Raw genomic sequence first — 16,628 nt, forward strand, 5'->3', positions numbered from 1 at the left:
AAATTTTCAGAAGTGAATTCTACTGCTCAAAACAGCAAATGCTTCTTGTCCCCATCCACTGTGCTGCGGGTGTATAAACACTAACACCCCCTCAGTCAGGTCTGATAGTACTGCCTGACAGAGCCTGTTTTCAAATGAGGGACACAGCATCGTGTGAATTTTAATGTTTGTTGATGCACCGAAACAGAAATTCAACAAAAACTCAGGTTTCTGCATTATAACGATCGACAACATGACTGTGAATCTTTAACGTGGCAAAGAGGATGATGGGGTGAGGGTTTTTATTGAGGGAAAATGTCTTCAGGTAAGAGTCAAAGCAGAGTAAAAATGCTGTTTTAATAACTTCCTGTCTTCCAGTCCGCACCCTTCTCTCTCTGTTCATCATTGTCCGACAGCAGTGGGAGGAGTGGCGTTTGCCACGGCGGCGGCGGCGCCCATGCGCAACAGCTCCTTTCTGTGAGTGAGTATGACGTCGAAACTGGACTGCAGGCGGTTCTGCTGCTCCTGGACGTGGCTCTGTAGCGTGCGCACCCAGCGGATGAGCGCCAAGCGGCGGTACATGGTCAGCTGCACCTGGTGCTTCTCCATCTCCTGGGCCTTGAATCGCTCACGGTCTCGCAGCGTCCACACCGCGTCCATCAGCTCTGACTTTTCGACGTCTGTGTCTGAAGACTGGTCATCGTTGTCTCCTGCTCCTCCTCCCTCCTCTGTGAGGTCTCCCAGGAAGCTTCCAGCCAGTGACTTTTGACTGAAGCTTTGTTGTCGTGCGACCCATTCCCTGCTGGTGTTTGAGTACTGGTCGTCATCTTGGGGGCTCAATTTTGGTTCACCCACTCCGATGCGGTCCCATCCTCCCATCAGCACCCTGTCTCCTGTGCCCTCCAAGTGAAGGGAGGACATGCTGCTGCCAGACTGGTAGCTGTCCTCAGACCCAGAGTCACTGTCTCCCCATTCGTCATCATCTTCCAGCTTCAGGATGTCAACTTCTCCCTCTTTTCTGCTGAACACCATGCTACCTTTCTTCATCTGCAGCTGTTTCTTCTCCCGCTGCTTCATCTCACTCAGTCTCCTCATCATCCCTCCCTCCTCTTCCTCCATCCTCCCTTCTTCTGCTCCATCTGGGGGAACCCGACCGAACCCATCCTCCACACTCTCGATCTCGGGCAGGGGCTCCAGTGGACTCCAGCAGGGCATTCTGGGCCGTAGCGACACACTGGAGTTGTGATATCCAGACAACGGCAAGGAGTTTGGAGGGTCGCGACCCAACGGGCCCAAACTACGCGGGCGCACCTGGTTTCGGTTCTCATCTCCTCCTCCACTACCCGTGAAGTCTTCTTCATCTTTACCTGGCAGGAAGTTGAAGTTGCCGTCTTTGTCACACTTCCTGTTTCGAAGCGAGGAGGAAGATGTGTCGTTTGTGCCTCCCTGGCCTCCGTAGTTACGAGGCTGGTCCTGATGGTGCAGCATGGCTGACCTCGACTGTGCGTCACTGAAACGAACAGCGAGACGAGACATGTTTGTCAACAAAATACATCATGTTTGCTCATTATATCAGTTGCATCTTTGACATTTTTTAAATTCATAAATTCAGTTTTATTTCTTTTCGACAGGCAAATGTTTACATCCATATTAAAACAACAAAAACAATGAACATATAGAGACAATTTCAAGCACAATAAATAGTGAATTTTAATTTTTCACATGAAGGAGTGTATAATTGTCACACTGAAAGAACAAAATGGACACAATTTAAAAACAAAAAACTATATAATTGGTAACACCCACATGAATTCAGTTCATTCAAACTATGTAGGAAAGTTGTATGAACACAACTTCAGCTTACTTTATTTCAAACTAACCTCTCACTTACTTTAAATTGTAAGATTTCAAAGTCATTTTCATTGGCATTTTTTCAGCATTCAACACGAGAAAGAGAGAAGCAAAACGGTAAAGTCCAATGTCAGTGACACAAACACCAACCTTATTATGGTGTAAACAGACCCCATAGACTCTCCAGTTATTCATCTCGTCTTATCATCTCCACTTAAGACACAAAACACAGCTTGTATGATCACCATAAAATCGGCAGTCTTCAATTCCAAGAAGTTCACGAGTTAAATTCTTTAAAGACAAGTCAGGCTTTCAGCTGCTTGGTGTGATAAAACCGACTTTGGCAGCTATAAATAAAGCAAACATCGCGTTCACTGTGACGGATATCTGAAGTAAGTTTAACTCCCGGCTCTGGGAGCTGTTTACAAGCATGAGTCAACATCAGCAGCTGTACATGAGATATGTTAAATATGTAAACAGCAGCGTCTAAAAGCCAAAACAGCTCAACAGTGACTTAAAGAATATGAAGTTTTGAGTGAATCTGAGAGAAAAAAAACTCAATATGTGAACAATATAAAGCACACAAGGCTTTGCATAGGACATTGCATCTGGACAGCCTAAACAAAGCATTATCTTTAACCTTAACCATAACCAGTTAATGGCTAGGGATGGGACGATATCACACAGGGTCTCTGCAGGTTTCAACAAGTCAAATTGTAGACTTTTGAAGACTTTTTTAAGACCATAATGAATACAATTTAAGACCCATTTCAAATCCATACTGGCAAAAAAGTACAAAAGACATGAAGGAAAATTGGAGCCACAAATCGTGGAACTTGCAATTCAGCTTAGCTGTGGGCTTTCATTAAGTTTTCTCCTCTGCTATGCTAGGCTGAAACACACCGCGGCGCGCGCACGGCACACTAGCTAGTGGTGCTCGATAAATTCTCACTGGGCAGCACAGGTGGCCTACTTTAGTTCCATGTTGTAGTTATGTTATCAGCATCCTCAAAAATAGAAACATTTCAAAGCGAGACTGAAGTTTATGCATATTTTAAATAAAAGTCACGTTAATACATTTTTAAGACCTTTCAAAATTGTATTTAAGACCTTTTATGAGATTTTATGAGAATTTAAAGATGAAGTAAGTAGTTTATAGTGTGGAGAGGCTGAAATTTACAACAATGAACTGCTCCTCTGCTCACCCCCTCCCTTCCCTGAGCGCTACGGTATCCTCAGCCGGTCAAATGTCGTCCTCGTCGTCTTTCTCCGTGGTGCGGGCGTACGGTCAGGTACTGGTGTTCCTTTATCCGCTGTAAAATACGTGTGCTCCTCCATTCTAAACGCGTAAAAAGATCCGCTCTCAGCCTAGTCTCGGCACTCGTTTTGTTCTCTCGGGTTTGTCTATACAGGCTCCCGTAGAAACATGGCGTCGTGGCAATGCAACAGCGGCCCGCGACCATGTTATTTTACATGACTTTTTAAAAACACTACGAAAATGAAACAAAAACTACTATACATCGACTAGACAATGCAGGAGCACATAATATGTATACAAAAGTGGTTTTTGGGGTCATATAAACCCATAAATACTACGCAGTGTCCCTTTAAATTCAAATGATTGGATTTAAGACTTTTTAAGACCACACGGATACCCTGACAAACTCTAATATCTACTGATACTAGTCCTATGCAGTCATTTTAGACCATTTATTAACTATGAAGCTGTTAATTCATTTGTGCTGAGTCATTCCAAAGACATACTTTTTCAAATGTGTAACAACAAATATTGTTCTCCTCAAAAGAAGAAATAAACAGCCCAAACATAACAGCAAAAAATGCTTTTGCTTTTTTTAAATTGACATTTTTACAGTTTATGCACTTTTGGATCGTATCGGATTTTATATTTGTATCTGTTCAATATCCGATACATTGATTCTGATTCTCATCCCTAATCTTAAACCTAACCAAAGATTAAAATCTGAGCTCTAAATTTAACCAGTTGCTCACAAATGAAGTTCTCCCTCATTAGGACCAGGTTTTTGGAGGAGTCCTGGTCCTGACAAGGTCACACACACACACGTATGTCTATACCTACAGGCTGGTGTGTTCACTCCACTTCTATTAACATCAAACATTTACATGTCTGCTCAGAATGGAAATCTCTCTAATCCTGACTTCAGGCTGCTGTCAATCAGTCTCTCCCCCCTCCCCCCTTTCCTGCCCAGTGCACGCGCGCCCACTTGGTGCTGGAGGACAGCGACTCTGGGGCTCGGGAGCGCGCGCGCACGCAGCGGGCACACAAAAACATCATAGAGAGATATAACAAAAAAAAAAGAAAAACATAATCATCCTTCGTGTAATATAAATATGTCCGTTTTGGGTAGAATGTATCAACGCGATTTGGTCGATACTGTCACCAGAAAAAGGCGCATTCCGTCTGTGTGTGTGTGTCAGTGAAGGTGTAACCAGGCGAAAATGAAATAAATCAAGATGTAAAAAATACAACAATTATACTCGATTCGTCCTTGTGCTGAGTGTATTTGCGTGGGGAAAAAAAGCAAAACAACAAAAATCAATGGCGCCGCATGTTTCACAGCAGCTCTGCAGAGGAAGCTGCCCTGGAAATATAATAAATAAATAACAGGAATGAAACCGTGTTACATCCTCATCCATTCACAACCCGAGAAGTGATTCCACATTTCTTCTAAAATGGTAAAAAAAAAAAAAAAATCAATAAAATGGCAGAGAGAAAAATGCTAAATATTTGAATATTTGCGTTTCAGTCACGTTATGTAAAGCTCACCCCATATCAGTGCTGTCTGCTCTCTCTCTCTCTCCTCAGTAAAAAACAACAACCTCATGCAGCAGATCCTGCCTTTCATCTGCTTTTACACACACACACACACACATGGGAATACATTTGCATGAGCTTTTGGATCATTCTTACCTTTTTTCGCGGCAGACTTTATTGCTCAGTGGTGGAGGAAAAAAATCAGTGGACGCTGCGCCCTCCCAGTGTTTCCCCTCCTCCTCCTATGTGATGTTTATCTTCCTCTCTCTCCTCCCCCTCCTCCTCCTCCTCCTCCTCCTCCCACCATCCACTCACTGTCACTGTACTTCTAGGGAGGAAAAATTAAAGGACTGTCTGAGTAACACTTCCTAAACTGGCTGGGACTGCAGGAAGCGGGAGAAATGAGGAGGATGAGGAGAAACAATGTGAGGACATCCGCAGCTGAAACAATCACTGCTGTATACAGTTTATGACATACTGTGTACAACAGTTAATGATTATTTTAAGAATGACTTATTTCCTGGATTAGACAGGACCGGCCCAAGTCTTTATAGGTTTAGGTGAAGAATACTTTCTTCTGTCCAAAAGGAGATGCATTTTTAGGAACTGAAACCATATTTTTTGAATACGCCTCCCAGAGTAAGGAAATCTCAAAACACTTGAGAAAACAGCGAATACAATACTTTAGGAAAACAATGACGTCATATTCCTAACTCTCTCTTGCTCTGTCATTCATAGTCTTGTTTTTGGAGATTGTTTGACAGTTTTTACCAACTAATCTGCCAATGAAAAACTAACTAGTGTGAGTTGACACTGCATATCAATAGAACATGTCTTGTCTTTAGAGGTTTCACACGGGGGTGAAACAAAGTGTTGAAAATGTGTGTGTGTGTGTTCTTGTACTTGTGGCATACTGAGGACCAGTGAGGGTTTTTAACCAACAAAGTGAGGTCATTTTTACGAAGTGAGGACATTTTGGCCGGTCCTCACTTTGTTTTCATTGGAATCACTTCCTTAGTTTGTAAACAATCTATACTGTTATTGTTTACGTTTTTTAACATTGGTCCTCAATTTGGTACAAAAATCCGGTACCACCTGCAGACATTTTTTGGTACTGCACCCAGTAGTTTTTTATAGATGTCATTCATGAAGTACATATTTGTAATTGTATTGATTTATGAAGTGGAAATGCTGGTCTTCAGTATGCGGCAAGTACAAGAATGTGTGTGTGTGTGTGTGTGTGTGTGGACCGCAGCAGCCACATGATAACACACTGCATTGTATTGTATGTTTAATTGTTTAGATTCAGCCTGTGGCAAAAGTCTGCAGAACACTTATATAATGTGTCCACACAGGCTGTGTGTGTGTGTGTGTGTGTGTGTGTGTGTGTGTGTGTGTGTGTGTGTGTGTACACTTCAATGGTTAATGACACCCAAGAAGAACAGAACAGTGAAGAGCATTTACATAACTGTACATCAGACTATTAACTATACCTGATCCATACATGTGATATTTCAGCACAACATGTATTATTTTACGATGTAATAATATGAAGTTACATAATCATTCTCCACTTGATTCATTTATTTATGTTAGGTTTATGAGTTGAGGAGCTTTAGTGTTCATATACAGTATAACTCAGAGTGAGGTCTCTGGTCTTGATTATTCCCAAAGTGTGGGTTGTGGCCCTCTGGTGGGTCATTAAGGTATTACAGCATTAAAAAAAAAAAAAAAAAAAAAAAAAAAAAAAAAAAGTACAGTTAGGTCCATAAATATTGGGACATCAACACAATTATCTTCTTTTTGGCTCTATACACCACTACAATGGATTTGAAATTAAACGAACACGATGTGCTTTAACTGAACACTTTCAGCTTTAATTTGAGGGTATTTACTTATTCCATTAGTCTGAAGTCTGGAAGGCACAGACATCACCAGACACTGGGTTTCATCCCTGGTGATGCTCTGTGAGGCCTCTACTGACATGGTCTTCAGTTCCTGCTTGTTCTTGGGGCATTTTCCCTTCAGTTTGGTCTCCAGCAAGTGAAATGCATGCTCAATCAGAGTGAGATCAGGTGATTGACTTGGCCATTGCATAACATTCCACTTAGTTGCCTTAAAAAACTCTTTGGTTGCTTTTGCAGTATGCTTTGGGTCATTGTCCATCTGCACTGTGAAGCGCCGTCCAATGAGTTCTGAAGCATTTGGCTGAATATGAGCAGATAATATTGTTGGACTTCAGAATTCATCCTGCTGCTTTTGTCAGCAGTTAGAGCATCAATAAATACAAGGGAACCAGTTCCATTGGCAGCCATACATGTCCACACCATGACACTACCACCACCATGCTTCACTGATGAGGTGGTATGTTGTGGATCATGAGCAGTTCCTTTCCTTCTCCACACTCTTCTCTTCCCATCACTGTGGTACAAGTTGATCTTGGTCTCATCTGTCCAGAGGATGTTCTTCCAGAATTATAACAGCTTTTTTAGGTGTTGTTTGGCAAATTCTAATCTTGTCTTCCTGTTTTTGAGGCTCACCAATGGTTTACATCTTGTGGTGAACCCTCTGTATTCACTCTGGTGAAGTCTTCTTTTGATTGTTGACTTTGAAACACAAACACCTACCTCCTGGAGAGTGTTTCTGATCTGGCCAACTGTTATGAAGAGGTTTTTCTTCACCAGGGAAAGAATTCTTCTGTCGTCCACCACAGTGGTTTTCTGTGTTGCTGAGCGCACTGGTACATTCTTTCTTTTTAAGAATGTTCCAAACAGTTGATTTGGCCACACCTAATGTTTTTGCTGTTTCTCTGATGGGTTTGTTTTGATTTTTCAGCCTAATGATGGCTTGCTCAAGGAGAAACAGATTCCAAATGCAAATGTCACTCCTGGAATCAACTCCAGAACTTTTACCTGCTTAACTGAAGATGGGGGTAATGAGGGAATAGCCCACACCTGTCCATGTAATAGCTTTTAAGTCAATTGTCCCATTACTTTTGGTCCCCTAAATAGTCGGATGCACATATAAAAAGTGTTGTAATTCCCACACCATTAGCCTGATTTGAATGTAAATGCCCTCAAATTAAAGCTGAAAGTGTGCAGTTAAAGCACGTCTTGTTCGTTTCATTTCAAATCCGCTGCAGTGGTGCATAGAGCCAAAAAGAAGAGAATTGTGTCGATGTCCTAATATTTATGGACCTAACTGTATCTATTTTAAAAAGAGGGACAACACACATTAATGATAAAACACATGTAAAGGTGTCAGATTGTAGCCATGGGCTAAATTCCATCTGTAGTGATGTAACACGTAAAACACACAACCATAATGTGCAGCCACAAATAGATATAAAGCATATAATAAGGTAAAGCAGCAGTAATATGAAGTGACACAGAGAACTGCACATTATCCTGTATAATGTGCAGTGTAGCTGGCATTGTTTATTATTACACATTGTCCGTTAATATTGCACGTTACCAGTTTAGATTATGCATTGATACATGTTTCAGTTTAACCTTTTACGTAACCATTAAAATGTTACTATTATTATATTGATTATCCTATATAGATAATTTATGGAATGCTTCATTTTGTAAGTTGCTTATTTGGGGTCTTGCTGTTGTATGTATATAAATAATATGCTATGTATGGAAATACTCAATCCTTTATCCTTGTGTTCTGATCATTGTAATTAAAGGTTCTGCAGACGATGACATGGTGATGTAATAAAGCTCTTTAATTCTGTGTTTCTCAATCCCGATCTTTCACTGTCCTGCATGTTCTAGACCTTTCTCTGCTCCAACACGCCTGATTCAAATATTCAGCTTGTCATCGAGCTCTGCTAAAGCCTGATAATGACCCATTCATTTGAATCAGGCGTGTTGGAGCAGGGAAACATCTAGAACAGGGGTGTCAAACTCATTTTCACTGAGGGCCACATCAGCATAATGGTTACCCTCAAAGGGCCAGATGTAACTGTCATACAGAAAAAATTTAACTAAATGTAACCAAATATAATGTAAAATAAAGGTAACTACTCCCTAAAATATTGATAAATAACTTTATGTATTTATTACTTAGTCAATTTCACTTGTCGCATGATGCATATACAATGATACACTGCGATCTAGTGGCGGTGCCGTCACTTTGCGGGTAACGCAATCGACATGCATTGTGGGAAATGTAGTTTATGGTCAACGCACGCCTTAAAGCAGCATAGACCTATTTTAACACAGATTTTTAAGACCAATTAATCACTCGCGGTGCCACATAAAATGACGTGGCGGGCCACATCTGGTCCCCGGGCCTTGAGTTTGACACGTGATCTAGAACATGCAGGACAGTGAGCCCAGGATTGAGAAACACTGTTTTAATTGATCAGTGTGTGGTATTTAACGATATCCAGGAGGCGGAATTACATATTGCCACCATCTAAATAGCTTTATGTTCTCCATCCAAATGAGGAACTACAGTGGCCTGCAGGTAACATACAAAAGCTCCCCCTTGAGCCATGTTAGATTTGTTCATTCTGGCTTATACTACATGGTGGCACAACATGGCAGACCTGGGAGGGGACCTGCATGCTTCCATTGGATAAAAACAGTTAATTTTTTCGAATTTTAATCAGAAATATTTGCACACACACCAATAAGTGATAGTGAATTTAACCAACACTTATTGCACACCAGTAATGAACACACACACACACACACACACACACACACACACACACACACACACACACACACACACACACACACACACACACACACACACACACACACACACAAGCCAGGCATAGGGCAGCATCCGGGGAGCAATAAGTGAGGAGGGGATTGGGTGCCTTGCTCAGAGGCACTCCAGGGATTTGAACCATCAACCATCCAGTTACAATTCTTACAATGCCTTTCACGTGGCCGATGAGGAAATGAATTGGGGTTGTAACCAGAAGGACACCAGTACAAATCCTGGGAACAACCAAGGACTGGGATGATTGGATACCTTGCCCCTGAGCTTTGCTCCACAGGTGCAGATAAGTGCTGTCCGACGTGTGTGTGCTCACTGCTGGTAAGTAATAAGAATGGGTTAAATGCAGAAATGAAATTCAATATGAAATAAAAAATGAATAAAATAACCGGATGGCCTGCTGCTTCTAGCAGGACAAAAACACTACAGTTCTTAATTTTCAATTATAAAAAAAAAACCCACACAATTATGAATGAATAAAGATGAACCTTGAACACCAGTCGACATTCACTACTAACACTATGAGCGTGGTAAATTAGAGTGAAGGTGAGAATTGAGAACAAACTCAGCTTTTCCCTATTAGGTTATGCAATATTTTGCTTTTTCCAGCCAGGTGAAAAATATTGAAGTTTAATTGCAAGTTTATATATATACATATATAAATATATATAAACTTGCAAGATATCGCTGTAACTTCAGAAATAAAAAAGTTTATTTTTAAATTGTTCAACAAGAAACATTCTCATTATAACAAGAAAAGGCTTAGATATTTGTTTCTTTACTGTGGCAGTTCTATGCCTCCATACAAATGAAAATTCATATTAGAAATTACAAATTGTTTTAAGGCTATTGTTTTGTTTTTTTTAACAATTAAAGGGACACTGCGTAGTATTTATGGGTTTATATGACCCAAAATCCACTTTTGTATACATATTATGTGCAACTGCATTGTCTAGTCGCTGTATAATAGTTTTTGTTTCATTTTCGTAGTGTTTCAAAAAGTCATGTAAAATAACATGGTCGCGGGCCGCTGTTGCATTGCCACGACCCAATGTTTCTACGGGAGCCTGTATAGACAAACCCGAGAAAACAAATCGAGCGCCGAGACGAGGCTGAGAGCGGATCTTTTTACGCGTTTAGAATGAAAGACCACACGTATTTTACAGCAGATAAAGTAACACCAGAACCCTGACCGTACGCCCGCACCACGGAGAAAGACGACGAGGACGACATTTGACCGGCTGAGGATACCGTAGTGCTCAGGGAAGGGAGGGGGTGAGGGGGTGTTATATTGCATTGGAAATCACATGATGTATGAAATGTGATTCACTATGTCAAAGCTGATTAAACCTCTTCATAAGATAGTTTTATGATCTTGACTTAAATAGAAGGCTATACAGCTGCCAAAAGACATAATTTTTACTGGCTCCATTATTAGAATAGTAACCATAACCTCTCTGGCTACAAAAGCAACTATTTGTGGCTACACTGTTTATCATTGATCCACATTAAACTGAACAGATGGTGGTTTTAGTGCAAATACGTTTCTGCTGTCATTAGTGTGTCTGGATTTCGGGGAGGTCAACAAAGAAAGCTGAAGATTATTAAATCTTGTTGATTTGAGTACTGCGTTTGTGTGTCTCAACTTCATCTGTTCCACAACATCCAAACTTTTGTGGATTTAGGGTGAATTCCAATTCCTTGCTTAACCCTCAATCTCAAAAATGTGCGCTCCCTCTAGTGCAAGTGCTGTCCCGATTCTCAGAAAAATTAAGTTGAGGGGCAAGTTTAAGGGCTGTATCGCCCTCAATATTGAGATTTTCCGAGACCACCCTTGGGAGCAAGGGCTACCCAGAATGCATTGCATGTTTTCACATAACAAAGATGGCGTCGAAAGCAGCGAAACGAGTGCGATACAAATTTTCTTTGTCAATAGAGATATAAAAATGATGAAAACCATTGTATTATCTTAGTTTAGGCCCATATTATGGATTACTGACGTCATTGTTGCAACATTTATTTTTTTGTCAATAGCGGTGTGGACAAGCGATGGTTTGCTATGGTTTACTTTTCAATAAGCCGTGGTGTGTGGTAACTGTCAGCTGAAAATGTCCGTGGTTGTGGTATTTGTATGAGTATCATCTTATAACTAACTGACAACCTAATAACTTGACTGACAAACGGATCGTAATAAATAATCGTGATGTAAATGTGTTCTTCTTCTTTTTTGGAGTTGACAGACTGGACGCAGCTTTCACGTTATTCTGCCCCCCACAGTCTGAAGACGTTTCTGCATTTAAGGGGTGTCCCATTTCTAAGTGACAAAATAACCCTCAACACTTGGTTTTGAGGGCCAGTTAAGATTAAGGGCTGAGCTTGAGGGTTAAGATTGAGGGTTAAGATAGGAATTGGAATTGGCTTAAGTTTAAACAATTTAATCCACTTAAACTGATAACACCTCACTGTCCTGTGAAGTTAAATGCTTCACTTGTCCACCAATTGTCCTCTCTCTCTCTCTGTCTCTCTCTCTCTTTGAGACTCCTTTGACTCTTTCATTTCACTTTTTCTTGCAGGTTTTGATGCATAATCGCAGTTTAGAGACTAATGATTTGGCAAGTGGCTAATAATAGGCCGGCATTAGAGGGAGCTTCTTCTAACGAGCCCTTTCATGTCTCCATCTCATTAGTAGCCATGGTGATTAAGAGGAGGTCCCGGGGTTATGCGTGGTCGCAGGAGGCCCCATTACACATCATTAGGGGCCAGTGTGAGGACGGTCTGGAATGAACCCCATGCTGGGGCCCCTTCCCTACTGCGAGCTGTTGTACCTGCAGGGTGGACGGGGCCTGGTCCTAATGTAACAGCAATGTTAACATTTTAACTGTGTCACCAGGATAGTATTTTGGGATGTCTTTTTTTTTCTTTTTTTTAAGAAAGAAACATCCCAAAATAAAAGCTGAATTTCTGTAAAATTTAAAAAGGCCCCAATATGTATGAAGGATTGATGGATTTTGACGTGTGGTTGCATCCATCATTACTTTTGAGCCATTACAACGCAATTAACCGAGATAAAGACTTGATTTCAAATCCTAAGGCTCTTTGCAGGGTCAAGAAGATAAGCGATCAGTCCTAATTGGAATTTAATAGGAGTAATGTCTTCGCAAGTTGGGAGAGTAACACGCTAATTCGGCTTTTTAGTTCTATGTCTCTGCATCAGCACTATACCCACTTCTAACTGGATTTCATAACTTTGCCGTGTGTAACTTTTAGGTCCTATTCTATATTCAGCCGGTCTGACTTTAGTGAAACAAACATTGTTCTCTTCTCACTTATCCAGTCATAGATATGACGGTTCATATCAATTTTGTTCAAGAAAAATGAACATTCATGTTTTTTTCCGTCAAGGGCTATTAAAGCTGTAGCACGTAACTTTTTGAACGCATATATTTTTGATATAGATAATTTTCAGTTACATTCAAACCATTGTCAAATGTTGAATTGAAACTCAGCTCTGCAAGACTCTCTGTATTTGCCAGCATATCAGTGTTTAGATCTTGTGTCGCCCGGCGACATTCAAGTGAACCACATTATTATGTATTACGTACTATGAGTGACAACAGCATCACTGAAGAACCGTCCATGAAAAGTGTCAGAGGTGAATTCTACAGCAGAAAAAACCTGGTAGACACTTTTATGCGATAAAGGCTTCTTGTCCCTGTCAAGCCCGCGCTCGAGCTGTATACACTCAAACGCTCCCTCAGGCTGGCTTTACACAACAACGATCTGAACACACAGGACATGAGGATAGCCAGTGTGAGCAGCTCAGAGAACACTTTTGCGTTTTCAACCCTTTAGATGGGAACGCGACAGCTTCCACTCTGGGGGGTGGGTTCATTTTTTTTGCGTTTTTAAACCCCAAAAACGTTGTCGCCGTCTAAACGAAAGGCACATCTGATAAAATATGTTGTCGGTTTCACCCGGGAGCGTTGCTGTGTAAAGCCAGCCTCAGTCAGGCCTGGTAGTTTAACTTTTCTTTTCAGATGAAGAATTCCACATTATTTATGTTCACAAAGACCGAACAGAGGCAGAATAATAACACCAGCAACAACGACAAAAAAAGTTACGTACTACAGCTTTATCCTTCAAGCTCAAAGTTCGAGGGCCCACTATCCCCCCATCCCCCACTCCCCCATTCACTCCCCACTTGAAAGAAGAGGAAGGTTACATGTTTTGGCATCGAGTCCCAGCTCCTAAATATCTAGAGGACACAGATCTGACTTTAGTCAGATTGTGAGGCGGAGAGGAGGCAAAAAGAGAGTGGAATAATTGAAGTGATACTTGAGCTGTTGCACCCAAGGATGTGTTGGTGTCATGATGTATGCACTGTGTGTCTGTTCACATCTACGGCTAAAATAAAAGCGTATAATTAGTGTGTAAAGCGACCCCCCCCCCCTCCCCTCCCTCCACCCTGAATGTAGCACGTCTTGGCTGATTTGGCTGGTTGTTATTTTTTTGTAAGTTCGCTGGCTGTGAGCTCAACGTCCAGCAGGCTTTCTCCCGCTCTCTCTCTCTTACAGTCTCCGTGCATCTCAGCACCAAGGATCTGACAGAGTGGCCCCACGGGGGCCATTGGCCGCCCTTGGCCACTGTCACAGCCGAGACTGGTGCTGGAGCAGATGTGGAGCTGAACTGAGGGAAATGGGTCAGAGTGCTTGAGGCCGTGTACCATTCAGACAAGGTCTTATTATGCACAAGGTAAGTCATGCTCCCTTTTTTTTTTTTTTTTTCATAAACTCATTTTTTTTGTGTGTGTGTGTTTGTCAAATGGTGTCAAAATTAGCCTACAATAATCTTGTGTTCCCTCAGGAGGCCTCGCAGATGACCTTCACTCCTCTGAGTTCACTCTATCTCTCTCTATCTGTGTCCCTCTGCAGTCGTCTTTCGTAACTTGGATTAGAGTTTTTTTTGTTTTCTTTTTAGGGAGAGAGAGAAAGAGATGAAGGGAGAGATGATTTTGTGTGTGACGAGGCCTTGGGCGGACGCCTGTGTTTGATGTATTTTTTATGTGCTTAGGCTACAGCTGAATGATGGGAGGGGAGGGAGGAGGGGAGGGGGGGGTGACGCCTAGAGCCGATGTACTTGAATGGGGATGTTGTTGAAGGAGAGAGAGAGAGAGAGAGAGAGAGAGAGTGGAGGATGGAGACGTGTGTGTGTGTGTTGAGGTCGTGGGGGGGGGGGGGGGCATGAGGTTCTTTCTCTGCCTTCAGCGACGACATGTCAGCGAGATGAGGGTGAGAAAGATTGAGACAGTGAACACTTGTTAAGTCTTTCTGATGTAACCTCCTTATACGCACACACACGCACGCGCACGCACGCACGCACACACACACACACCTTCCAGAAAACCCTCAGCCCTCTGCCACCTTGCCCTTTGATCTGAGATTGACGATCACAAAAGCAGTCACTCACCACATTACACTGCATCAAATCCCCCTGTCTGTCCTTTTCGATGGCTTGAGATTCACAGTGCATTGTGGGTAGCATTTTGTCTGCCTTTTTACGTTAAAAACACTCACTGCAACTGTTGACATCATGTGTGATTTTGGAGTTGTTTTCTGTTTCTTTGACTCACTCAAACATCAACAACTACACGATGATGCGTTCCAGGTCCAACTAGAAGTATTGGAATTTACAGTTCTGCCTCAGATGAAAACAAATCGTTTCACCATTTCCCCAAGATACTTTTCTATGAGCACCAGAGGATGAGCATGATGTTGCTTGTTTAATCTAATAAGAGGGAATAATAAAAGAGTAGTAATACAATATTGCACACAGATTATGTTTTTCCAACAAAATGAATGTAAATTAAAAAATGATTTATAATATATAGCGTTTCCATGGCAACTGACCGGAAAAAGACGCATGTGACGTCATGTTTATGTCACTCCCAATTGTTAAAATGAGTCTCTAGAGCAGGGGTTCTCAAAGTTTTGATACCCGAGGGCCAATGTAGGAACCCAACATTGGACTGAGGGCCGCCAAAGGAAAAAAAAAAAAACAGAAAGAAATCCCATTTGTAATAATTTTAATGACCAGATTGCAGTTCTACAGTTTAGCGTTAAGTAATATAAGCGTTAATATAATGTAATTTGAGCATTACTATAATAACGCTTTATAATTTACTGGGTAATTACCCAGTATTTTGGCCATTGTTCTTACCTTCTAATTACAGGTTAATACCAAGTAACACATTTCTGTTACCATATATTTACTGGGTAAATAGAAATTGGGGGCTGTAGCTACCTGCTTAGTACCAGCTTATAACCCAATAATACACTAAAATTCACCATATAGAAACCAGGTAAATACTAAGTATTTTTGTTTACACTTATTGTATCCAGTATCCAGTAATGTCCAATAAACATTTAACATGCTTAGTACCTCCTGGATTAAAACTATCAACTGTAATTCACCGCGGACCACCAGAAATGTTTCTGCGGTCCGCCATTGGCCCCCGGGCCACACTTTGAGAACCGATGCTCTAAAGTAACGCAAAACTTTAAAAACAGAGGCACACGCACGCAGTACACAGGTATGCTGGTTATTTGTAGCGCTGCTCTGTTCCTTTAATAAACAGACCGTTCCAGTTCGACTGTAGGCGCTTTAAAGGACACTCAAGGAGCTAACGGAGCTAACTGCTAATCGGTGCCTGGACTCTGGTGCCGTGGCACGAAAAACAAATTTTAACAAGCGGCAGGCACGTAAACATGACGTTACACGCGTCTTTTCACGGTCAGTCGTCATGGAAACTCGTCATGCGTTAGAACGCCGTTAATTGCCCAGCGCTAATAATATACGTTTTAAATGAAATTATGACAGCCACGGACCAGCCCAAAAACCGGAAAGAGAACAGCTGTCATTTCTGTTGTAAAGACAACCTGAGCAATGTCTTAAAATACACTTTTATTTACACTGTAAAACAAATACAATTTAAATCATACAAAAAAAAAAAAACCTTTTCATTTAAAAATGTAATAACCATATTTACATGATAAAACAACATTGAATGGACAAGCTGAAATGAAGCGGTCCAAATGAAGTCAAGTAAACCAGTGTAACCAGTGACCACTAACATTATGTGCATTGACACTGATGTGTCGATGTGGTCACTGTGACCCGTCTTCCACCATCATTTAACGATGCCATTTGTTTTCCAAGTCTTGGATGGTGAAATACTGGATGTGGGTTTGCAGGTTCTGTCCCT

General features: G+C 41.4%; 1 protein-coding gene across 1 annotated transcript; it reads right to left on the bottom strand.

Annotated features, from left to right (window-relative positions):
• Positions 1–213: 213 nt before the first annotated feature.
• c19h1orf216 (chromosome 19 C1orf216 homolog) lies at positions 214–1,515 on the bottom strand (the record flags this gene model as incomplete). Its single annotated transcript, XM_083899463.1, has 1 exon — positions 214–1,515. The coding sequence occupies one exon, from the start codon at positions 1,513–1,515 to the stop codon at positions 382–384; it is 1,134 nt and encodes a 377-aa protein (XP_083755589.1). The 3' UTR covers positions 214–381.
• Between the last annotated feature and the right edge of the window lie 15,113 nt (positions 1,516–16,628).

The sequence above is a fragment of the Microchirus variegatus genome, assembly GCF_963457635.1.
Source record: "Microchirus variegatus genome assembly, chromosome: 13".
NCBI classification, from domain to species: Eukaryota; Metazoa; Chordata; class Actinopteri; order Pleuronectiformes; family Soleidae; genus Microchirus; species Microchirus variegatus.